The sequence below is a fragment of the Ambystoma mexicanum genome, chromosome 6q, assembly GCF_040938575.1.
Source record: "Ambystoma mexicanum isolate Mex_15411 chromosome 6q, UKY_AmexF1_1, whole genome shotgun sequence".
NCBI classification, from domain to species: domain Eukaryota; kingdom Metazoa; phylum Chordata; class Amphibia; order Caudata; family Ambystomatidae; genus Ambystoma; species Ambystoma mexicanum.
Window position 1 is genome coordinate 1,248,603,738 of NC_090937.1, and position 26,891 is coordinate 1,248,630,628.

The 26,891-nt window shown below is 46.0% G+C and overlaps 1 protein-coding gene across 1 annotated transcript in view; it reads right to left on the reverse strand.

Moving 5' to 3' along the window:
• TBC1D19 (TBC1 domain family member 19) overlaps positions 1-26,891 on the reverse strand; it is a 2,127,563-nt gene that overhangs the window by 580,765 nt on the left and 1,519,907 nt on the right. The window contains exon 15 of the mRNA XM_069631846.1: positions 26,270-26,314. Coding sequence (XP_069487947.1) covers positions 26,270-26,314 — 45 coding nt within the window. The remainder of the gene's footprint in view (positions 1-26,269; positions 26,315-26,891) is intronic.

Genomic DNA, 26,891 nt, shown 5'->3' on the forward strand with positions numbered 1-26,891 from the left:
TGATTTACAGACGCTGATGCAGTGTACTATGGGCGATGATGAGGGCCCAGCTGAATGTATTTTTAAATTGCAAGAGATGTGAAGAGATGAAACGGGTGGACCGTGGGATCATTCAATACCATTTTTCTATTTTATTGTGAAACTGGCTTGCCAAAATAGGTGCAAAAGGCGCTAGATAATATTGTGGGTATTGAAGCAAAGGGGTGGCTGGAGATACAGAGTATAATAGTGCACCATTGCAAAAGGTTCAAGGAGAAGGAAAGGGAAACAGGCCAAAAGCGTCAGGCGGAGGAAGCGAAATTGGCAGAAAAGAAATTGGCAAAGGTTGCTGTCCAAGCGGCTGTGTCAATGCCAGCACAGGTAAAGGGGACAGAGAGCACCCAACAGGTCATGAGCGCCACTAAGGCTGCGCTCTGGGCTGAAGGAGGACAAGGACAGTGGGGGACAACAGTATCACAGCCCACAGCAGCAACACGGAGAACGGCAGCGAGGAAGAGGGGGATTCCGAGGAGCAAGAGGGGGGATTTGGACCCAGAAGGGGTAGGATTGGACCATCACAATGTTGGAATTGTTAGAGGTGGGGGCATTTTGCAAGGGAATGCAGGAGCAGGTCTGCAATGAGGTATAATTACAAGTCGCCGCAGCAGGGTAAGTGCCCTAAGGGCCCCAAGGACTAGGGTATCCGCAACAGGGTCAAGGGTATAAAAATCAAGGGTATCCACAGGGGCAACCCAAGACATACAACTAGCAGTCACAAGTATCTGACAAACAGGTACGGCACCCGCTACAGCAAAAGCAGGGCAGTGTGGCCCCTGTCAATAGGTTATCAGGCAGAACCACTGCCCCCTTTGGAGGAGCAACAGTGATGGGGGTACCACGTGCCAGTTCCCTGGAACTAACACATATCCTGATTAAGACAGCCCACAGAGAGCAATTGTGTGTCCGGTCTTGTCAAAGACCATCCACCCTGAAGAGAAGGTGACATATTCCAGAAATATCTTGACGCGCAGGGATTCTCTGGGGCTATTTCCAAGGTTTCTTACACTCAGGAGCTGAACGTAAGGGTGGGAGGGAAGGTAGTATGGGCTCCCTTACAATATTCCAAAAGTTCCCCTGTTAATTTACTGGGCAGCGACCTGCTCAGCAGATTAAACATCACAATATCATTTACAGATCAAGGCCTAGTTTGCTCCATGCCTGGGATGTGAGCTATAAGAGCAATGAGATAATACACACGATGACAAGGGACCCGGATATGTTCATTTATGGTGTTACTGTGCTCTTGAGGCGGTACCTCCGATTGATATGCAATGTTGGCGAGTGCCTACAGATATCATCTTTCACCCAGTTGTGTCACCAATATTGTTGCTTGATTTACTGGGATTGTTGGTCTCTGACAAAAGGATTGTCATGCTAGGAATTGACAGGGATGGGTGTGAGTGGTGCACAGTGCTCCGTATATATCCAACAGTACAATTAAAGGAAGCGACAGATGACGAGCTGTTTGAGAACAATGACAAAAATGGGAAAATAATATTGGAGATTTGTATCTCTTGTGACATAATGGTACAGTACCAAAGGGTGCAGTGCCCCCGGATGGCATTACTATCCCCACATCTATTTCTGGACAAAGACTTACAACATAGCCTTCACAGTTATGGACTACAAATCCACATGATGTGGGATTACTGAAAGACGTGACCCCTGTGCATATAACACTGAAGCTAGGTGCAGTGCTACCCAGGGTACAACAACATCCATTAACGAGGCAGGCGGAGGAGGGTATTAGAAAGACAATACAGGCCCTACTGGATCAAGGGATCATTGGGCCAACAACGTCTCTGTGTAACACAATGATATACACTGTCAAAAAATCAACAAGGGGGCAATTGGAGAATGAGCCAGGACTTTCACCCACTTAACCGACATGGTACAAAAAGAATTTCCAGTAGTCCAGATTCCTGCGACAATTTTATGCAGTATTCCCAAAGAAGCCAAATACTTCACTCTAGTCGACTTGAAAAATGCATTCTTCTCGATTCCACTCCATCCTGAGTCAAGGCACCTCCCAGCATTTACAGAGGGCCAGATGCAGTTCGAGCATACTTGGTTGCCTCAGGGGTGCTGTGAGAGCCCGAGCATAGTCAACAGAATACTGTATGCTCATTTAGGGAATATTCAGGTGCCCAGCACGATTATCCAGTGTGTGGACGATTTGTTAGTGTGCAGCAACAGTGAGCAGCAACGCCGAAGGGATTCCATTACACTCTTTTAATTGTCCGCCTAAGGGGTACAAGGTTAACAAGGCTAAATTGCAATACTGCCAACAGGAGGTGCTCTATCTGGGACCATTCATATCAGCAAATGTTGAGAGGATACTACCAGATAGGGCAGTGTCAGTATGTGGTACCGCCAGACCCGCCTCAGTTAAAGAAATGCAGAAGTTTCTGGGGCTGTGCAACTACTATAAGGCATGGATCTTAGATTACGCGGCATACAAGAGACCACTTCTGCAGGCCCCAAAGCAAGCACAAAAAACAAAGGTTCATAAGTTACAGTGGACTGCAGATATGATCAAAAAGTCTGACAATCTAAAAGAAGTCATTATCTCAGCATCTGTACTGACCACCCCAGACTACACACAGGAATTTGACTTATTCTCACATTAAGATGGCCAGCTCATGACTGCAGTGTTGACACAAAAGATCACTATGGGCCATAAGCCATGGGCCTGTTACAGTGGCACACTAGATTTGGTGATGCAAGGGTAGTTTGCATGCGAACAAGCTTTAGCAGCTGCTGCATTTGCATAGAAAAAAGTTCTACTATTGTAATGGGGTGCTCAGTAACGTTGCATGTGGAACATTCTTTATTTACCATCATAGAAAGGTCAAGGTCCACTCTGGCTACACAGAGATCCTCGGCGTACAACATTATTATTTCAATGCCTCACCTTCATGTGGTTAGATGTAAAGCAGTGTAAAACAGTGAATCTGGCCACCTTTCTAAAGGTTATGCCCACTGCCGAAGATCTAACAATGTACGACTGCGCCACATACGAGGGGGAGGAGGATAATATCCACAAAGCAAAAGATTGCGTATTTGCGGATGGGTGAGGTACTTTTTGTTGATGGGTCGCCCACAATTGACCAGGAAGATGGACAAAGACATACAGGGGCAGGGTACGACTTGAGGAATGGAAGTACGAGACGGTGGTCATGAAAACATTGCCCATGCATTATTCTGCACAGGTAGCGGAACATAGCGCTCATTGAAGCATTGAGAGCGTCGCAAGGGTGCCATGTCACAATATATTCAGACTCAGCATACGTCAAAACAACTGTGCACGCCAGTCTATCCCACTGGGGTTATCTGTCATATGCCCGACGCAGTGGCGCCTTTGGCACCAATGGAGGCAGGGCCACCATTAAAACATGCCACCACATTTCTCCCTGAGCGCTGCTTAATGGTCTAGTGGTTCCCAACATGGCCGCGGCCGGGAGGTACTTGTTTTCCCCACTCCCAGCAGACAGCGCGATGCAACATTGAGGTTAGTCCTCTGTCACGGTTCATCACGCTTGTTCAGTCTTCTCGTTCCCCCTCGGAACGCTCTGCCTCACTTGTTCTGCTCTCGGGGCTCTCCGACCATGTTTTTTTCCCGGCTCCTCTGCCGGAGCTGTTTTTTCCTACCTTGCACCGCTCACGGCTCGTGCTTCCCTTTCATTCGCGCCGCGCTCAGCTGGCACATCTCTATTCCTTTCCTCCTCCCAGCTGTTCTCCGCCTCTCCTGGTTTCGCCTCCTCTTCTCTTCTCTCTCTTGTTTCTGGGGCCTGCTATCCCCACTTCATTCTTCTGCTTGCATGAGCCCTTTTTATCCTTCGCATTTCTGTCACGGAGCAGTCTCATTGTTCCAGCTTTGCTGCTCCGGTGTTTGTTAGCTCTGTCCCTCACATTGAGCTGCACTGTTCTCTCCATGCCCACACGCAGTCATTGAACTACCTACCTGCATTGTCCAGACCTACGCCTGCCTTTCATGCAGATTCTACTTGTGGAACACCTCTTCAACTCAAGCTTCTCTAAGGATCTTCCTGCAACCTGGTTTTTGTATGCTTGTGTGAGGCTTTTTCCCCATTTGGTCCATCCTGGGAGAGAGGCCACAGGTCTTTACTTCCCACAGGCAGCCACTGTGGCTTCCCCACGGGGTAGGCCCGATCTCCATAAAAAAAGAAAGATTACAGATCTCGAAGACACCTGCGGAAGGACAACCTGAACTCCATCACTTCAGGTGAGGAGGAAGAGGAGGTTTGGGATTCAGAGGAAAAATCCAAGGGGATTGACAGTTTTGGAGGGGGATGGATCTCCAGTGCAGCATGCAGCCCTGCTAGAAATACTAACAGACACATTATCCAAGCCATCTGTTGTGGCGGTCGTCAAGTGCACCGCCCACACTAACGGGATAGAGGAAATATTAATGGGGAATGCCGCAGCTGACACAGCAGCCAAAATGGTGGCCTATCTGCAAAATAAAATGCCTGCTGAGTACATCGTGACAATCCCACCAGCAAACGAACATCCAGTACTATACACAGCATTGCCTATTTTCCAAATAATTGAATTATAGGGAAGGGCGTCGGAGAGGGAGAAAGAATTGTGGCTACGAAGAGGTTGCAAGCAATCCCCAACAGATTTATTATGGAGACAAGTGAGCTCTGGGAAGACAGTAATGCCCCAGGATCTGATAGCAGTAGCATTTGAACAGTAACACTACCTATCCCACAGTTCGAAACAGCACATTGCAGCAGACATACAGGAGGACTGGTTTATACCAAATATTCAGGAAAGCATTACAGAAAAGCATTACATTGCACCACATGTCAAAGTTTCAGTACAGGGGTGACACTATGGACGTTATGGGGCACGTTGCCCCACCCTACTGGCCCGTTCTGTGAACTACACATAGATTACACCAACACGAGTAAGCGGTCCAATGGCTCTAGGTATCTCATAGTAGTGGTTTGCCCTTTTTCAAGGTGGGTGGAAGAAGGGCCATGTGCACATCTGGTTGCCAAATGTGCTGCTAGATTTTTGGTATGCAAATTTTCCCTCGATGGAGTGTGCGCAAGGTTTTAGGGTCTGACAATGGCACACATTTTTTCAATGCACTGTTTCAGCACGTCACTACTTGGCATTAAGCACCGGGTGTGTTCAATTTACCACCCACAGGCCAACGGCTTTGTAGAGAAGATCAATGGGCTCCTCAAAAGCAAATCAGCCAAACTGTGTACCATGTTGAAGAACTAGGTGATTTGTTTACCACTGGCCCTTTTCAGTCTACGTACAAAGCCCAGCAAAGACCCCCATTTATCACCTCACTGGTGAGAGCATGCACACCAAGGACTTGGAATGCTCTTCCGACAGATCTTAGGGATCTAAAGTCAGATGAAACCTATAAAAAGAAAATGAAAACACTCCTCTACTATTAAACTGTTTCTCTGGATAAGTTTGAAGATGCACTCATGTTTATATAATCCATCTTGGTTGCATTAGATTTGCTTTCTAATACTTGTTTCTAATTGTTGGCGCTCGTAAATCCTTGGGTCATTGAAGCGCGTTACAAATACATAAACATAAACAAATATCCTCTGTGAGGAGAACTTTAGACGCACATAGGGCAGCCGCAGTGTTAGCTGATGAGGTCAAAGATTATTTGACCACACTAACAAGGGCAATAACATGTGTCTCCCAACAGATTGCACCTCCCAGGACTGAGATTACAGAGACACCGGACATAGCAACCACAACATTGACAGATCCTGAGTGCATGACCACACTACCGCTGCTCCCTGGTGACTTTGTGAACATTCACAATTTTGTGCATAGGTGGGACAACCCTCGGTTCCACAGGTCCTGCAAGGTGATGTTTTGCACTCCCCTTGCTGTTAAGGTAAAGGGCTTAAGATATTGGGTACACCTCTCTGACGTCCGCAGGGCACCTCCACATAGCACATTGGCGCATCAGTTATCTTAAAAGGAGGGGCAGCTGTACCTGCACCCTATCTACCTCACTGGCCTGTCCAGGCATGACACTTGTGCGGTGTCGCACTCTGTTGATGGGCCAAAGCCCAGCTGCTAGCTCCATATCCTTCTTTTTTCAGGAGCTCTTTCTCTCTCTTTCTCTCCATCTCTCTCTCTCTCTCTCTCTCTCTCTCTCTCTCTCTCTCTCTCTCTGTAAAAGTACATAGTGTATGTCTCTCTGGTTCTTTCTTTTGTGTGTTTTTGCTTTCATTTCAGGAGAGAAGAAGATGAACGTCACTAAGTAAATAATAGTTTGTTAAGTAGGGATCCGAGGTGTAGGTGCACAATGACAACATATGGGCTTATGTCTACTATTGTGGAATAGCTATTATTGCATGTCTATGTGTAACATTGATGGTAAAATTGGGGCTGTATTGGGGGAATATGCTATACGGGAAGGTCCTATAAAGGGGGGAATGGGATTGTATATTATCCAAATGGACAGTACATATAAATGTTAATATCAGTGGTTTTACATATATTTGTAGCAGTATGAATGCTTACAATAACAATGGAAATTAATATAGGAGTAACAATAGTGTTGATAAAGGTGTTAGTGATCATTATAACACGTACAATACCACAGCGTGAGTACATGCAATATTGGCAATGGGGGTAACAGTGAAGAGGTTGTTTTCAGCAAAGCGAAGCTTGTTTAACAATTCAAAACAATATGATGTTATTTTTCATAGCACTGTTAAAACTGGCACCCCTGAGAGCATGTATAGAATAATGAAAAGAGAAGTACAGAAAAAGTATGATACGTATCAAGGGCTGGGTTTGGATGCGATTGATGATATCCGTCATCCCGAGTTTACAAACTCATGGTATACTGACATGAGTGGCATAGGAAGAAACGCTGTGAAAGGAGGCTTTTGTGTGTGTTCACTCATTCCGCATGTGTCAGGGTCTCCCAAGGTGTTAGTACCGCAACCAGTCCCAAATATAGAGGAACAATGCCTAGTTCATCTTGCACTATGGAGAATAAAAGGAACGTTCCAGGCGCACAGTGTACAACTGCAATTGGTGGGTCCAGATCTTGTACAGTGCAGTGATGATCCAAAGAATATCAAGTGTGTGGAGCTACGCTATCCCATGGTGAAAAGGCGTACACATGTCAATAACAACTGGCAGGACATCACACTACCTTGCTTGGCAGAAGGACTGGTAATATATAGCAAGAAAATGATAGCACAGGTGTGCACGTTCTGTGCACAAATATGGACAGACCATATGACAAAGTTGACGTGGATTCCAACAATGGAAAATCCAGTGCAGTGGAAGAAGAATACAAACTTTGTTTCTGCAGCAAGGGTACAGTCTTTGTTGGTTCGATCGAACGAACGAACGAACGTTGCAATAAGACTCTACTAATTGCAGACATGAAGAAGGGAACGGCAGCCATGATGGGTTACTACTGGGTCTGTGGCCAACAAGCTTACTTGCACCTCCCACCATCATGGAGGGGCTGTTATTTGCTGGCCACACTGCTCACAGCGCTACTAGTAATCCCAGAAGAACACCTGAAGGGGGAGCACTGCCCGTCGAAGAGCCAACTAGTCTCCCTGTGTTCGAAAATGAAGAAAATAACCTGTTGCCCTCACACAAGCTCTGCATCCTACAATTCCAACAACTAAAAAGGAAGAAAAGATCGGATTACGTATCCAAAGATTCATCGGCATTGCTTGCTTTAATACCCGAAGAATACAGGCTCTTCAGAATCCTTTTTGGAATCTCTTCTGTTGCCGTGAGTGCAGGCCGCAGCAAATGGTCACAGATCGTGAGATGGGAGCTGGTCCAGCTCTCAAACGATACAGAGAATGGGTTCAACATGATCAAGGTTGAGTTGCGTGCATTAAGACTCATGACGATGCAAAACCAATATGTGTGGACATGTTAACAGCAATGGAAGAAGGGGGTTGCAAAAAATGTGGCGATCCTGCTGCACATTTGTGCCTCCAGAAGAAGCAGAGAACGCATCATTATCCCACATCATTGTAGCTGTCCATGGCCTGGGTGTTTGCATGAAAAAGGAGGGAGGAGTACAAGACAGTGGGCCCCATTATAATACTGGCGGTAGCCGTGCCGGTAAAACTGGCACAGCTGCCGCCGGTATCATTTTATTTCCGGCACCCTCGAATGGGCAATTACCGGATCATTACGGCCTTGCTGGACCTGGTAATTGCCATTCGCAGGCACTGGAAAAAAATGCTCCCCATTTGCATTTGAGCCCCAAAGGGCCCAATGGGAATGGGGAAATCGGATACACCAGCACCATTTGGACGGTGCATCCGACATGCTTTGCTCGCGGGTGCCGGTACGGCCTCCAGGTCAGACCTGGCGGTCGAGAAGCCACCTGCGAGCAGAACTCGTAGTTTCCCAATCCGGTAACAACGATACTGGTAGTTTACCGGTACCGTTGTTACCGGACCGGCAAACTTATAATGAGGCCCAGTGACTGCTTTACCTTGGCATTCAATTGGGCATCGTTGTGGCTCTGAGCGATCATGAAGATATTGATGTCCATCATCCTTGTTATTTTCTGCACCTGTTAACTTGGCCTTCGATGTTGTGCCAATGTGGCACCCAATAGCGCAAGAATGATGGTATCAATTGGGGTTTCAAAAGCACCTTGCGAGACAAAAGATATTGAAGTACAGACTGATCTCCTACAGTGTGAAATGCTCCCCATCCAGTATGGAAATTAAGTTGAACAGCTATACCACACTATCATTACCCAGATCCACAATATACAGAATTATACAGAGCTGTGGGTGGACCTGGCAGGGGATGGGGGATACATCTATATGACCTGCACAGCTGAGGAATATGCACAAAGAGGGGAGAGTTTGTGGTCCGTATGTAGGGCGTGAATACCGATAAAGGGGAAATACATGGAAGCAGAAAGAAGACAGCAGGTGCGCAGAGGTATTACAGAGTTTGCTACTGTAAAAGTAACGAAAGGGGGGAATGTTAGGAAGGGGCAGCCCCGTCACACCCCTAAGCGCTTTAGAGTGAGGTGAGATGCATTCAAAGCAGTATGATGGGTCAGGGTTTAAGGGGGGACGGTGAAAAGACCACCTCCCAATATAAAGAACCACACTTCAATATAATCAAATTTAATCAACCTGCATAGTTTAGGGCAGGGTGCAAGCAACACTGCTATTTTGTGTAGATGCTAGTAATCATAGTTAAAATACACGGGGCCTCATTACGATTTTGGCGGTAGCCATGCCGCTATTGGCGGCATGGCTACCGCCAAAATTGGGTCCGGGTTCCCAGAATGGGGAATTACCAGGCCATTCCCCTTTCAGCCCCCGATTACGAGCGGCCCGTTGTTTGCTCCCTCCTCCCCTCGCGGGACACGGTCTGCATGTCTGGTAAAACCAGACGTGCAAAACCGGGTACCTCGTAATGAGGCGGTACGAGGTTAACGGCGCCGGCACCTTTACCGGCGCCGTTAACCCCTTACCGCCTCACTTATAATGAGGCCCACGGCCTGCACGGCGAATGCATGCACTATGCCCAAATTGCGAGACAAGGGAAATCTCCAGCTATGCCCGAGCTCCCATGAGGACAGCCCACACCCCCAACTGCCACAACGCCTATTCATTGTTCTAACAGTGTTGCAAAGATGTGTTTTTTACTCAAGAGAATATGCCCTACAAGGGCATGTTATCTCACACTGGCCAAAGCATGACCCGGCCCATCCCCAGGTGACCACAAGTTATAGCCTATATAACTGACTAAACCTCAATATCCCTGAATTCCATGGCACAAGGTGCCCTTTGACCACCAACCCCAAAGTAACAAGTTCTGAAATGTTCAAAGAGGATGGACAGTGCACGTCTTTGAGTGACATTGTATGATTTGTATTGCAAGGTGCTGGGAGGGATAAATTATAGTTCAAAACAAGGGTGGAGACCTTGGAGCCAGATGGCGCAGAAGGGAGAGAGTGGAATGTGTTTGTGCAAAGGTTAGAGTGCAGTAGAACCTCATTTGAGCCAGTCTTAAAGCCTGCCAGGTGCACAGTATGATGATAAAGTAGCATTGTGTTAGGAGTGTAGCTAATTTGTTCTTTGACTTTCGACGTGAGAGGAAGATGATCACTGCAGCACTGACGTGATGGAAGACGGACGGACTGGGCTTGAACCAATGACCTGGCATCTCTTATGGAGCAGCCGGATCATGTATAGGCGCACAGCAACCAGCCGCGCAGGTTCCTACTGTATATGTTGCATCATCAATAGCGATGTGTTTCTTTATAAGATTCCGCTTGTATTACTTTTCGGCAGAGCATTCTTGGCAGCAGAGTTCTTTGCTGTTTCGCTCACCTGTGTATGAGATTAAAAATTGGTATCCTTGCAAAATCGACTCGGGCCTTTCTTCCCTAGCGGGTTGTATTCTCTCTGGTGGGAGCGTTCAGGGACTGGTACCCACCGGAGCAGAGGCCGAAGTCCTGTAGTGTACTGGCGGGAGGAACAGACGCATGCGAACCAACGAAAAGGACCGAAGGAAAAACCCAGTTGCAGTTCCACAGCAGGCAGAAAGACCGCCTGTCCGACGAATGCCACCAAAGAGCACAAGGTACATTCCGGTAACCAGGAATAGGGAGGAGACTGGCAAGCCGATTGCCCAGGATGGGGCGAGATACAAGATAACCCTATAACAGGTGAGAAACCGGATAGCCCAAAGAGGAGCAAAATATCTGCTACCCCAAGTAGCGGTGAGAACCCAGACAACTCAAGGAATGGTGAAAATCCAGAAAGCACAGGAAAGGGCAATTGGCAGGTACCCGAAGGCAGGGCGAAAGGCAAGAGAGCCCAGGGCAAGGGTAGAGAGAGAGGAAACAATCAGGTGGGCTAAGAAACAGGAGACCCCAAGACGGGGTGTGAGAGATCGAACATCAAGACGGGTGCGAGAAGCAGTACCCCAAGGCAAGGTGCAGGCAGCGATCCTGCCAAACCAGGAGAAGTAAGAGAATCCCCAAAACAGTGTGAGACTCCAGAGTTCAGGACAGGGTAATTACAGGTTGACCCAAAGCAATAGAGACTGTTACACATGGCAGAAACAAAGGCTACAGAGACACTGGACAAGTCTGAACCTTGAACAGTATGACCAGGAAGGTGGCCTGGGAGAAAGTATAGAGGCACTTGGGAGGGGGGAAAAGTTATGTACCACCAGGTAAAGAGAAAGACTAAAGAGACACTCTGAACTGTCTAATCAAGTATGTGGCCTGAGAGAATCACGCTAGGTATTTAGGTGGAGGTCAGAAGCCAGACACCATTGATAAGATTGAGAGAAAATCCATTACAGACCTTTCTGGTTGAGTTTCTGTTAATTGTGTGTGTAAGTGGTAGGGACAGACGTTAGGTAAGATTAGGTTTTCGACTGAGGACTGGATTTTAGTTGTAAAACATCCTGACAAGCACTATTTATTATTTCACTAACATAGGGCGAAGAACCACCATAGAAGTAGGGACAGGATAGGCATTAGTTTCTTTGGTGCAGTAAAACCCCTGTTGCAAAACATGACCTCTTGTCATCTTGTGAATCTGACTTACCACATTTCTCTATTTAGAAGAGTGAGGTTTTTTCAGATTCAACCAACTTTTCCTTATCAGAGCTGCTTTGAAAGGAGCGCAAGCTGGAGTTTAGAGGGTTGTGACACATTTTGCAGCCCGTTCCAAAAGGACCTTTGAATGCAATATCTGACAAGAGTTGCTATCATCCGTATCATGATCAGCCCCCAAGCACCAGAGGAACACTCAATGGGGTCTGAAACAGGCATCTTGCTCCAGCAATGTATGCAGAGATTAACGTCAGAAGCCTTCGGAGTACCAGGCATGACACAGTCAGAAATGGTCAGTAATGAGATGGTGTTCCGAAAACAGTGTGCTGAGCGAATGGAAAAAGTAGAAACTGATACCAGGAGGTGCAGCGGGATCCGTAGTCACTGCCGATCATGTCTTTTCATGGAAGTCGAGAACTTCAAGTGGTGCTGACACAGTGCCACACTGTGTTCCCTGGTGGCCGAGACAAGTTTCCAAAGATCAGCCTGCACTGGGGAATACATCTAAGATAAGGGATATGTTGGAGGAACAAATGTATTAGAAAGATAAATGAGTTGGATACAGAGCAACCTCCAGGTTGGCCTATGAAACAGGGGAAACAGGCAGGTAAAGGCAGTGGGAGGCATTAACAATGCTTGTTCAAGTAAACGATGAGCGTGGGGTGCCTGTTTTACAGACAAGACTCATTCATACAAGATAAGGAATGTGAAGAAGAAGAGGGACAAAGTGGTATTGAGTTTCAATGTTTCACACACACACGCTTTTATATTTTTAAACTGGTTCTATGTGGTTTGCATGACAATCTAATTTTTAACTATGCCAACCTTTGAATGTTTTGTGATGTAAATCCGGTCATTTTTAGGGCAATTAGTAACTAGTTTTACGAACGTCAAAAATATTTTGGAACCAAATCATAAAACATGATAATACATTCTAGCCAAGTTGTATAATTCTACCACAACTGTTCATGGAATAATTGATTTGTTATTCAGAGTAGAAACATTGAGTCATGTTTTGCAAAACAGGTGTATCTCACTTATCAAACAGCTTGCTCTAGATAATATGTTATGTTACGTTACTTTGCATTTATATAGCGCCTTATGTACCATTGGTATGGTCTCAAGGCGCTGGTAGGTTGAACGCCCTCGGGAACTGAAAGTCAGTAGAGAGAATAGAGAGAGTCAAAAGATATGTGCGAGCACCGGATATGTGTGCAGCTAGTGTGGCATTCGTGTGATAGCTGCTTCTTAGCGGTAGGTGTGGTGGTTGAGAGATCAAGAGTATGTGCTCGTTCTGGCAGGTTGTTATTTAGACCGAATCTGGCTGCGTTAGGCCTGAGGTGAACGCCTAGGCTGGAGGATGTGTAACCAGAAGTGTTTAGTTAGAGTGATGGGGAGTATGAGGCAAATGATGGTATGAGAACAGCTATACCGAATGGTGTCATAGTATCACTGTGTTCTAGTTCAGTGGTGGTGTAAAGAAGAGAGTAAGCGTGGAGATGTGATATGGTGGTATACCTTAGGTGCTTGAGATCGAGCCCACTCCAATAGTTCCATGTACTCCATCCGTTCCAGGTACTCCGACTATTCCATGCATTACGACCGTTTCAAGCACTCAAAACCGTGTTTCAAGCACTCAAAACCGTTTCTTTCAATGCTCTTTCAAACGTTCCATGCACTCCAAACCATTCCATGTAGGTCACGCCATTTTATGCACTCCAATCCTTTCCATGCACTCCAATCCGTTCCATGTACCCCAAGCCATTTTACGCACTCCAACCATTTTATGCACTTAAACCTTTTTATGCACTGCTCCTTTCATTCGTTCTACCCACGTTATCCTTTCTCCATGCATCATCCATCCACATATGTCATCTTCACATGTTCCATCCACTTCACTGGTTCCACCCATTTCACACGTTCCACCCACTTCAGCGGTTCCACCCACTTCACTGGCTCCAAACACATCACCCGTTCATCCACCTACTTCATCCGTTCTACCATTTCACCTGTTCCACCCACTTCACCCATTCTACACCCGTTCACCCGTTCCATCCACATACTTCACCCGTTCCATCCACATACTTCACCCATTCCTTCCACATATTTCACCCGTTCCTTCCACATATTTCACCCATTCCTTTAACATATTTCACCCGTTCCTTCCACATACTTCACCCGTTCCATCCACATACTTCTCCCGTTCCATCCACATACTTCATGCGATCCATCCAGATACTTCACCTTTTCCATCTACATACTTCACCCTTTCCATCCACATATTTCACCCGTTCCACCCTGTTCACCCATTCCACCCTGTTCATCCGCTCCACCCAGTTCATCCGTTCCACCCAGTTCATCCGTTCCACTCACATACTATACCCGTTCCAACCCCATACTTCCTCCGTTCAAACCACATTTTTCACTTGATCCGTCCACTTCACCCGTTCCATCCACATACTTCAATCGTTCTATTCAATAAATTTGACCCATTTTGTCCTCATCCGTTCCTTCCTCATACTTTACCCGTCTGGTCCATATACATCACCCGTTCTTCTAGATCTATCCTCCGTTCCTACCACCCACTTTCTTCCCCTTAATACACCCGTTTCTTCCAACCACTTCACCCGTTCCTTCCAACCACTTCACCCGTTCCATCCACATACATCACCCATTTGCTCCGCATTCTATACCCACTTCGCACTCTACACCCGCTCCGCACTCTACACCCGTTCCATACATGCACCATACCCTACATCCGCTCAACACCCTACATCGGCTTAACACCACCGCACCCTACATCTGCTCAACACCCTAAATCTGCTCAGCACCCTACATCTGCTCAACACCATCTCGCCCTACATCCGCTCAACACCCTAAATCTGCTCAACACCATACATCCGCTCCACTCTATTATCCACTCACACCCTATATCCGCACCACAACCTACATCTGCACCACGCTCTTATCTGCTCCGCGCTATGCCCTCATTCATTGTGCGCTCTCATCCACTCTACGCACTCATCCGCTCTACGCACTTATCCACTCTACGCACCCAACCGCTCTACGCACTCATCCGCTCCACACACTCATCCACTCCACACACTCGTCCGCTCAACGCACTCATCCGCTCTACGCGCTTCATCCACTCCACCGACTTCATCCGCTCCACTCACTTCGTTTACTCATCCTGCATTATCGGTTCAGCCCATGTCACTTGTCGCACGCACTCGATCCGTTCCATGCTCTCCATCTGTCCCATGCACTACACCCGTCTCATGTGCTCGAATCGTCTACTCTGTACTTTCCATTTATACCATGCACTCATACATTCCATGCCATCTGTCTGTGCACTCATCCGTCTCCTGTATTTATCTTTCCTTCCTCTTCACTTTATTCATTTCGTTCATTTTGTTCCTTTTGTCCATTGCAATAATTTCATCCACAATCACCACAGTTATTTTACTATTGTAAATATGGTTTGATTATCAGAACATTTTAAACCTAGACCATAGTTACCCTGTTGGAATCAAAGGGATTAGTATCTCCTAAAATACTGTTAAAAGTTTCAGTTTTTCTATTTGAACTTTTCCCTGGCAACATAACCAGAAACGGTCGCCCAAGGCAAAGAAACAAGATTTTGTCAAATTTCTCTTGTATTTGGCATTTGTAAACTACTGTTCAGGCAAGCGGGTTGTTTACTAGTTCTAAAAATGGTTATTAAATAACTATTTCTGAATTTTCATAGCTCATGTCCATGATATATTCTTCATGGGTACATGCTGTTTCTGAAATGTTCAGAACACTTCATGCTGCTTACTTCAGCTTATTTACTCCGCTGTTCGGATTCTTTAAAGGTTAAAACGTCTTCTTTGAAGGTTTAAATTGGTTTCGTCAATATAATCGTGTATATTTGTACACAATCTTACAAAGTGTATGCGTAATTGTCTACATAGCGAAATAAATAAAAAATGTATAGAGCATGCTTACGTGGAAATATTCAGAAGAAATGTGCACACATGCATGCTTGCTAGAAATGAGTGTAATGTGTTCTGTGGCCAATGGCCTGGCAAGAATTTTTAAAACACCATTGTACAAACACATCATTTCATTACAATAGCAGCTGACAAGGTGAATTAAATAAAGCCCTGGTGTATCTAGGAGAGGAATGTAACACTGCTGAGTTTGAGGTTTCTAATGGGGAATCCATTTCCCATCCATGATGTCCTCATATACTAGACAGAGATTGTAGAAATATCTCGAAAGCTGCCTTTAGTGGCACATAGACAAACAGAAACTGAGGTGTTCACTTCACTTACCAGGGTCACCAGAACTCACCCCACCTGTCCTAGTGTTAGTTATTTTAAATACTAGGTCCACCGGAATGACACAAAGCATTTTGGAGAAACAGCTAATAATAGGAGAGGAATCGAAGTAGCAAATGTCTGTGGAGAACGAGGTTAGGGCATCCATCAAAAATCTGTATGCTCAAAGGAAAGAACAAATGATTTACTTTCAGTAAGGTTTTTTAGGTAGATTTGACCCGGGGTCTGCAAACTTTAGCTTTCCAGATGTTTTGGACTAGACAGCTCCTTAGCCTTAGCCAGCAAAGACAATGGGAGTTGCAATCCAAAACATGGAGAGCCTCAAGTTGCAGACCCCTGGGTTTGTCCTTCCTCCCACAGAGGAACAGAATCCAGCTTGATAATCACTTGCATAAAAGTAGAAGTGATGCAAACTTGTTTGTTAAGTCTTTAACAATGGGAAACTTGAAAAGTAGCATTCACGTGTGATCAGGTATTTTCTCTTTCACTCGTGTGAAGAGCAAATACTACGAAAAGCAATTGAAGAAGTGGTCGCATGTGCTTAATTACGTTTCTCAGAGTTAGAGTGACCTCTGAATCATTATTCACGCAGACAACAATTGCTTCCAAAGAGAAATCAAGTGTTTAAACATTGGGCTTCATTATTAGTTTGCTGTTCCGGTAACAACGCTACCTGACTCCGGATGTGATGTCTTGGGTGGAATATATGTATGGAGCCATATTCTCCCCATGACCTCAGTTCCACTTTTTCCTCTAGTACTCATGCACTAAGCAACCACAGAACAGAAATAGGTGTAAGAGCTATCCATAATGAGGGGTAGGTTGGGAGTGCAATGGGAAATCTGTGGGAGAAAGGTCAAATCCATCGAGAAGAAGATTGCCAACGTTAAGTGATTTGCTCTGCTATCTATGGTTATTTTCTACCATAGATTTCTCATCGGCTGGGAGACTAGCTCAGTGGCACCCGTTTGCCTTGGAAGCAAGACAACACAGAGCAACACAGGTTGAAATCCGGTACTATGCTCAGAGACTGGTCTCCGGCATTAAGTGTATTATAAACTATAGGGCCTCATTACAAGTAAGGCGGTATGAGAAATAATTGGCGGTAACGGAACTACTGCCACTTTTCCTGCACCGCCATACCACGAGTATGGCCCTGGAGTAGAGGATTTACCTCCAGCAACATGCTGAAGCTAAATCCTCCCGTTTTACGCTGAAGTTCAGCAAAATTGGTGGAATTACTGCAACGGTAATTGCACTGACGGTAATTCTAGCAAAAAGGCCCCATAGAGCCCAATGGACTCTATAGAAATTGGGATTAACTCTGCCACTGCTACTTGTAAACTGGCAGTAATTCCGCCAGAGCAAGTGGCGGAAACGGTAATTCCATTGGGCAGTATTCCGGCGGATTTACTGTTGGAATACCGCCCAATTCAAATGGGGCCCTAATAATTAATCTTAGAAACACTCCCAAGGTAGGGAGGAGACAGAGTTACTAACACGTACTGTAGGAAACTCTGGAGCCCCGTACGACCAAAAGAGATATCCAGACATGATAAAGATACCAGGCACTAAGGCCTAATGAATGTATGAAGGCATGCCCATGTAGCCGCTAGAGAGATGTCCACAACACAGAGGTTGCTGCCAAGCCTCTGGTGGACTGGGTCTTGAGACCCGCAGACACTAACATATCATCCTTATTGTAGAGATAAAGTAGTTGAGAGCCCTCTTGGGTTCCAGATTATGAAACATCTAAGCTGGAAGAGATGGTGGGGAGAAAACAGACGATTGATCATCTGTGACAAGTCAAAATCTGACGCAACCATGGGAATGAAGGACGGGCTGACTCTCACTTTATCGTCAGGAAAGACTAGTTATGAATGTAGCCCCTGTTTTTTCCCTGACCCGGGGGTGCCCAATAATAGAATCATTACCCTTGGCCAGAGATGGACTAGACCCTACCATCCCAGACCAGCTGCTCTGGTGAGGCGCTGAGCAACCTGCAAATAAAAAGGATTTTAATTAAGGAAATGGGCCACAATACTGAGCTCCAGATCTCAAATAAGGCACAGTACACCAGAGAGGAGTTTTAGTGCCCTAACAGGCTTTTATATAAAACAGGTTTCAACTACTAAACACCTCTGATACCTTCAAATACCCCCATGCTCCACCTCATGTTCCCATTTTGTGTTTAATAAGGCCATAATATGGGTAAGGGATACCCATTGCATAAACCCCTTTGCCTGTTGTCAATGTTAAGCAACAAGTTACTTACCTGTAACTGTTCATCTTCAGCATGTGTCTGGCAAGGATTCACATGCTCATGAATATTCCCAGTCGTCATGCCAGAAATCCTCGGTAAGAAAAGAAAATCAGTATTGCTTTAAAAGCTCGAATACTGCCTTTCGCCTGATATCCAATCACTGAAGACCGGGTCATACAGCACCCATCCAATGACGGTCATCTCCCTGAGTGCCGCCAATGTGAGGTGTCAGTATGAACCCAGAAGAGCCACACCGGGGACATAGGGAGGGTTTGCATGTGAATCCATGCCAGACCCATGGTGGAGAACAATAGTTATAGGCAGCCCTCTAGATAAGGTGCGTATTGTGCCTATTTACGCATGTAATTATAGGAAATACGGATGATTTTTGTTTCTACTGTGTACCATGTACGCTGTGTTTATTAATTAGAAAACATACTTTCCACCACTAGATGGCACTTTACCAAGCAAGCTCCTCCTGCCTTGAGGCAGGCAGACCCTTCCCTTGCCAGTCTCTCTGAGACATGTATCCTAATCCAGGGCTCAACCCACCCCCTCGGCCCTGGAAGACCTTTCCAGAAACGCACATGTCCTTCTGCTGCATTTTTTCCATTAGCCGAGTGAGCTGAGAGAGGAGGCCACAAACGCGGTGACACCAGAGACACCAGCCAGGTAAGCATCCCACCCTTCTGCTGCTGGTGCTTTTCAATCGCATTTTTATTTTCTCTCTGACAGCCCGGACCGCTATCTGATCTAATCTCGTATGGTCTGGGCTGTCAGAGAGAAAATAAAACACAATTTAAACGAGTTGAAAGTATTTTGTTTCAACCAAAGCAAATCTATCTGCTCGGGTTGGATGATCAAGCAACTGCCCATTTCCCAGATTCACAGTCCCCCTTGAGACACAGGCTGTGTCCCCGATGAACTCCACAACACAGTGTTGTTGACGCAGCCTGTGTGTCACAGGGGGGCTGTGAATCTGGGAAACATGTTCCTGTGTCATCAGCAGCATAGCCCGCCCCCGCCTCTGTGAATGTCTCTGTTGCCCCCATGCACCTGTTCCCGTGTCATGCCTCCCCTCCCTCCCCCGTGACTGCCTCGGTTGACCCCATGCCCCCGTTACCGTGTCATGCCTCCCCTCCCCCGTGACTGTCTCTGTTGTCCCCAAGCCCCCGTTACTGTGTCATGCCTCCTCTCTCTCCCCCGTGACTGTCTATGTTGCCCCCATGCCACCCGTTACCATTGTGTCATGCCTCCCCTCCCTCCCTGTGACTGTCTCTGTGCCCCCATACCCCCATGTCATGCCTCCCCTCCCTCCCCCTGCCCCGTGACTGTCTGTTGCCCCCATGCCCCTGTTACTGTGGCATGACTCCCCTCCCTCCCCCCACCCCCGTGACTGTCTGTTGCCCCCATGCCCCCATTACTGTGTCATACCTCCCCTCCATCTCCTGCCCCTCGTGACTATCTCTGTGCCCCATTCCCCCATTACCTTTATGTCATGCCTCCCCTCCCTCCCCCGTGACTGTCTCTGTGCCCCATGCCTCCCGTTACCGTGTCAAGCCTCCCTTCCCTCCACCCCCGTGACTGTCTTTTTCCCCCATACCCCTCATTACCATGTCATGCCTCCCCTCCCTCCCCCGCCCCGTGACTGTCTCTGTGCCCCCTTGCCTCCTGTTACCGTTGTGTCATGCCTCACCTCCATCCCCCGTGACTGTCTCTGTTGCCCCCATGCCCCTGTTACCATGTCATGCCTCCCCTCCCTCTCCCCGCCCGAGACTGCCTCTGTGCCCCCTTGCCCCCCGTTACAGTGTCATGCCCTCCTTCTTCCCCCCACCCCATGACTGTCTCTGTGCCCCATGCCCCCCGTTACCATGTGTCATGCGCACAACTTATTTTTTTGTGTGTTTTTAAAGCGCTGAAAAATAAATTGGCTAAATCACGATAATTTTCTTTTGCATCTTATCGTTTTCCATTCAGGAAGTGGAAAATAAAGGTACCATACAGTGATATTATTTTGCACCAACATGCTGCTATAAGGATTTACATGTTGTCATGATGCTTTACTATGCAATTTGGGTATTTTGCAAGTAAACGCTATAGGACAGTATTTTTATAGGTCTTGACACCCAAAACGTAAATATTTGTAAGCATGGAAGAAAGTGGCCATGCCCAAATTGAAAGAGTGGGTTAAAATCCCTGTTTAGCGTAAGTGTGTGATGCTGGGCAAATATTGTAATCTCACCCTAACTTCAACTGCAAAAATTGGAGTGCTTGTGAATGATTATGTGTACACCCTTACAATAGGACAGTTTTAATAAGTGTAGGGCCACATTGATGTACGCTGGTGCTCCTCTGCTAGTAGCTCCAATACTGCTGCATGGAAATGCATTATTGCTGCACAGGCCCTCCTCCAATCCCGTAACACTGGATTTGACAGGCAGACAGTCTCACCAGCCAGTCAGTGCACCAGAAATTCCAGTATAGCAGACTGTGGTAGAGCCAACATTACATTTTCTCCCCTGTTGCTCCCAGCCTTTGAAGTGGTTTGGGCCGTCCAGAGTATTGCCCCACACTCTGCAATGTCCTGTTATGCTATGATATTGAGTCTTTCATTGCACGCCATCTGCCATTTTGACACTTTCTAGGACCTTCAGAATCTGCAAAGAGTGGGTGTTTCAGAATTAAAGGAGAGAGTTAACTGATTGTAACATTGAAGCTCCACTATAATAGTCTCATTACAAGTAATGAAGTTAAATGCCCCTCCACAAGTAAGTTGGCCACCCCTCCACCATCTCTGATGTTTGAGCTTCTCCCAACATTTGAAGGGTTAGCCCTGTCTACATTGTAGCCTAGGTGCACCCCTGGATGTGTGCACTTGTACTTACAAGTTATTTTATGGCAGAATATTTTCCGCAAGTGTAATAAAATGGTTAAAGGGAAGCCAGACAACTTTGAGCTACAACTCTTTTTGTCTACGGGTCTGATTTTACGTAAGCATTGGGTGTATATGTTGGATACGTTTTACTCTCTTGAAGAGGAGAAAACAAAATCTTCACATTGCATTTACTTCCTAATTTCTAAAATCATGCGTAAAATACTCCCACCCCAAAATCTTATCTGGAGCACTGATTACAGGTAAGTACCTTGTTCCTTCTCCAGCACGGGTTCTGGCATGGATTCACATGCTCATGAATACGATTATGCAGCAGTAACATATACACACTTACCCCTGGAACTGACTCACCTCAAGCAAACAGGTTGCGCAGCACTGTTTGGCCGAACCAGGACTCCTCCCTCGAATCCCTGTCAACATAGTAGAATCTCATGAAGGTGTGCGTCGACCTCCATGTAGCAGCCCTGCAAATGTCCAGCAGGGGAACCCCAGAGAGAAACATTGTCAGCGATGGCTATGGTGGAGTGGGCTCTTGGCCGGCCTGGAAGGAGTCTGTCGGCCAGACGGTGACAGTGCATGATGCAGCCGGAGAGCCACCTGGATAGGGAGGCCTTGAATTGGGCTTCCCCTGATTCACAGGATCAAAGTTCACAAAGAGCTGAGAAAATGTCTGGAAATCTTTTGAGCGCGCCACATAGAACTTCAAGGCATGAGCAGCGTCCAGCGTATGCAGTGACAGTTCAGCAGCCGAAACAGGATTCGTGAAGAAGACTGGAAGTACTAAAGCTTTGTTGAGGAGGAACTCAGACAGAACCTTTGGCAAGAAGGCGGGGTGACTGCAGAGCACCACCCTAGTAGGTCACAACAATAAGTAGGGGGATTTGCTGGAAAGAGTCTGAATTTCCGCAATCCGCCTGGCCTGGTTGTTTGTTGAAAACAAACAGAATTTGAAAAAAACCCAAGAAGTTACTGAAAAGAACTACATTTGTTGTTGAGGACTACAAGTGCCACAATCCCATAAGTACTGGGGCGTGGAAGATGGCTGAAGAGTCATGCTGTAGTAGTAATCAGGTAATTAAGCCTGATAGCCCACACCTGCAGAGCTGGAACTGTGGCTGGAGTGTATGCAGTAGTAGCAGAGGCAGAAGGGACAGTGTTGGCAATCGAGGCAGAAGAGGGAGAAACAAAGGGACGCTGGGACTCTGATGCAGAAGATTTCACCTGCTAATCCTGTGAGGGTCCTGTTGCCCAAACTCTGGTGTGCAGAGACTGCGTAGCCGAAGGCGTGCAGGAAGACTGCCTTTCCCCAAGTGAGCCTGATTGCAGAGATTGAGCAGCAAGAAGTGTGTCGGGGACCGCGACGAGGAGCTGTTGTGAAGCCGTGGGTCTCAGAAGCGAGAGGGGCTTCTTAATTGAGTGGTGCCGGTGCATTCAACCTCCTCATTCCCATTGAGCAGTATAGGGCTCAAATGGGAATGGGAGCATTTTATTTATTACGGCGCCTGCAAATGGGCAATTACTGGGTCCGGCAGGGCCATAATGACCTGGTAATTGCCCATTCACGGGTGCCTGAAAGTTTCACAAGTTTGGCGGCAGGCTGTCCGATGTACCGGCAAGGCTACCGCCAAACTTGTAATGAGGCCCATTGTATTTGCAGTTGGAGAGAGCAAGCATTGCCCAAGCCAAGAGTGAACCAGGTATTCCCCAATCAAGACTGAAAGCAGTCTTTCCCAAAGCCATAAAACAGTTTACACAGTACTGTGAGCCCAATAGAACATTAGCATTGCCTAAGATACAAGTGTGCAAGCATTACCTGAAGCCAAGAGAGTGGCACCAAAGCTACTGGGTAATTATTCTGGCTAACAGTAGGCAGAGGGAAAAAGGCAAGGTTGGGGAATGGTAACTTGGTGCTTATAAATATTCTTTGAAGTTTATACAACCTACATTGCCAAAGACTGATGAAGGAAGAGAGAAGTGTGTTCCAAAGGCAATTCTAGGTTATTGGTGGTTGCAGACAGACATGAAAGACAAATAGGCTGCCATTCTGAAAAGGAAGGTTCAAAGATATACAGCCTAGTCTACTTAAAAGTTTTGAAGTATCCAAAAGTAAATCTTGCTCTATTTTGAAAACTATTTCAAAGTACAAAATATTGAAGTCATGGTGGCGCATTGTTGCAGACAAGAAAAGCAAAGAGGCTGCCCCTCTGTTTTGAGGAAGAGTGCCTTGCTGACTTCAAGGTGTTGAAACACCCAAGGGTGGATCTTTTCATAACAAGTCACAAAGTACTGAAGCTGTGGTGGTGTATTTAGTTGTCAGCAGAGGTGAAACTTCAGTAGCACAAATGAAGGTGGAACACTATGAGGCAAAGGAGCAGGCCCTCATGGTAAACTCTTGTATAAGTTGAAGCTATTGAAGTGGAAGTAGACGTGCTGTGAAATCATCCTGACAAAGATACCTACTGTGACCCATAATCTTGTAAAGAGAGACATATTAACTGTTACACAAGACCTGTGTTTCACTAACGTTTATAGAAGCTGTCTTACCTTTGAACTGTGGCAATTCTCCTTGGACAACTGGAAGTTGTGACAAAGCATCCTGGCTAGAAATGACATTGATGCTATTTTTGATAAGTGGAAAGTCTTATCACTAAGAGGAGTAGGTTTTCTGTTATTGGAACTTTGGTTAACAAAACCTTACTCTGACATTGAAGACATCAAGAACTGAACTCAGACTGTATCACACACACATGGATTTCCTTGTTTCTTTTTTGTTGAATATTGAAACAGAGCTTACCTTAAATCCTGGGAAAGGGGAGCACACCCAGGTTATTCAGAGGTTATCGAAAGAGACTGTGAATATCATTGTTGATGTTATTTGGATTGCCATATATTTTCTTTGTGTATTTCACGTTTAAATCTTAGGGCCAGACATTGTGTATTACAGTATTTCCCTTTAGTTTTGAAAGTCAGGGAAATCCTCGTCAGAGTAGAGATAGTGAGGCATTTGATGACATTTATCATTTATTAAAATGGCATATTTTGAACAATTATCTAAAAGTTGCTCGCCTCGCATTGCAGGGAGAAGGGACGGCATCCTCAGATTCGTCATAGTTCCCACATAATTCCTCTGGGAAGTCTTAACTTCCCTGGGGTTTATAGGTTCCAAAACAAAATGAATGGAATACCCTTCATCATAAATGCCTTCCATGTAAGACACAAATGCACACCTCCGGAGTGGGGCATACACCTGAGCAAACCCAGCGCATATGAAGAAAGGGTTAGGGGCGAAAGACTGACATCAGCAGACAGAGCAGTGTGCCCTCTAGATGTTTTGCCATGGACAAGGCCACTTTTTGTCATGGACGAGGACAATGACGTACAGTCGCAAGGTTTATGGAGTCTCTACCAGCTCGTGGAGGGCAATGGACTTCAATGGGACCAACAGGGATGGGGCCGAAACCGCCCACGCTGTGGAATTAGCAAAAATGTCAAGCATCGTAAGCCGAAAAGCCTCCCATTCCTCTGGGGTGGAAGACTGGCTGGGCAAAGTTACATGATCCTCCTCAATGGGGAAGAAGAATGGTGTTTATAAGACCCGCTAAGGGAACAAGACCTCTTGTGGTGCCTCTTTTTCTTCTTGTCCTTGCAGACTGGGGTCCGTTCTACAGAACGCCATTTCTCGCCGAGTGACCTTGAGTCTGTTTGTCACCCTTCTCCTTGTGGAGAGAGGCAAACAATTTTGGCTACAGTTCACGAAGTGCCTTGGGGTATTCTGACTGGCAGGACCCGCAATCCTGCATGCCATGCTCATCTCCAAGACAAAGGCAGATTATGTGAAGATCTGAGGCGGACATTTTACATCCACAGTCGACAAGGACTTCGAGGCATTCTTGATGTTGAAAACAAGAAGCAAAGAACTTGAACATAGTGGTGTTCCTTAAGCAAGTAGAGTGCACAGAAAAAAGGAACTTTGGAGACAGGGTGCAGCACCTCATCACATACTGGCCTCGTTGTCATACCTGGTGCAGGGCAGTGTATAGGCGTCGGACGGAGCTGACGTGGAGCCACATTGCATGCCCTGGAGGCAGAAAGGTTTCCGAAGAGCAGCTGCGCTGGGAGATATCAAAGATGAGGCATTCGTGGAAGAAAGGAATCCATTAGAAACATATTTATCGTCGTTATCGACACCAGTTTGGTACTCAATTTAGCAAGGGGGTGTGGGAGAATGTCTGAATTGGCTCAGTCGGGTTATCAAACCCATGACGCACGGCATCGTCCTCTTCTCAAGGGGTGCACGTTGTACTTGAGCTATCCTTTTGGCTTATGGCTTAGCGTATGGTCTATTGAATTATGCAACTACCATTTCCGTTGATGAGTACGTCTTTCTGTCCCCAATTATTTTCCTCATGATTATTCCTCTTAATCACAAGCATTATCGAGTACCTAATGATGCACTGTTGCATTTGTATAGCACGCGGCCATGGGAATATGCCCGCCACTATCATATCACGTTGTTCAATAAATAGAAATGTGTGATTTACATTATGGAATGGACCTACTGTATGTGATGCACAAAGGGAAGATTTATGTTGACCAGGTTGAAGGACCGACCAAAATAAAGGACATCATACAGAATAATAAACTCCGGCGCACCTGTAACTTAAAAGAGAAAAAAATAATTGTCACATCTTTCCGTTTTGTGTGACTAACAATCTTCTTTCACTCTCTCTTTGTTCCGAGGAGATACGTATTGCCTTATCAGAACATATTTCTCTCTGTTAATGACAGAATATCAGAATACATATTCCAAATGCTCTCTTGAAAATTATCGATAACCTTCTGAACTTGTACAAGTACTCCTCACGTCAACTGTTCCTGTCATTTTTTGAGTGGCATAGTTAAGTGCTGGATAAACCAATATTTTACAATGCTATGCAACGCTGGCGGCACAAAATAAACAAGGCTAACAAGGACTTTAACAAGCTAACAACAGCTATTAGTGGTGTAGACTGGCTTGATGATCTGTATCTTCATTCAATTTCTAAAATAGATTGGGAAACTATTAGATTCTATGGAGATACATAAGCATGCAATTCTAATGAGTACCACCAGAGGGGGTCATGGTACTGCATGATACTTACCATTTGGTGGATAAACAACTGCATATTCTTCCAGGCCAAGCTTTCCTGTAAGTGAAAACAATAAGGAATAAATAATACATTTGGAGGGGAAGTCGCTTCCAGAAAAATACGTTTGGTAAATTCGGCTGTTAGAGGCCCATAGAGAATTGGGAAAAGGAGTCTGCTGAAAGCATTTAACTAATTATGAGTTCAGTTACACAGAAATGTAGCAAAGTGGGGAGATGTCCTTAGCTGGCTGCGCGCAGGTACAATACTAATTTCATTATGTATCGATGACATCTGCACCAAACTAGCAAAGCAGTATGTATTTTTGGAATTTTGAATGTTAAACTTGTTTCTATTCATAACAATAGAGCTCATTATGAGTTGGGCGCTATACAGTAAAAGTATCACTTTTACCGGAACAGCGAATTATGAGTCACAGTAATTCGGACGGCAGGAATTAGTCCCAATGGACTAAACGCTGGCGGAATTACCGCCAACACAGGGCAAAGCAACCCTTGCACTAATTCCGCTGGCAGAATTACCGGCCAAATCAAAGTCGGTATTTCTGCCATATTAAAAGTAGAAATATCGCCGAAAATGGGTGGTATTCCTGCCAAAAAACACAGGCCAGTTACCT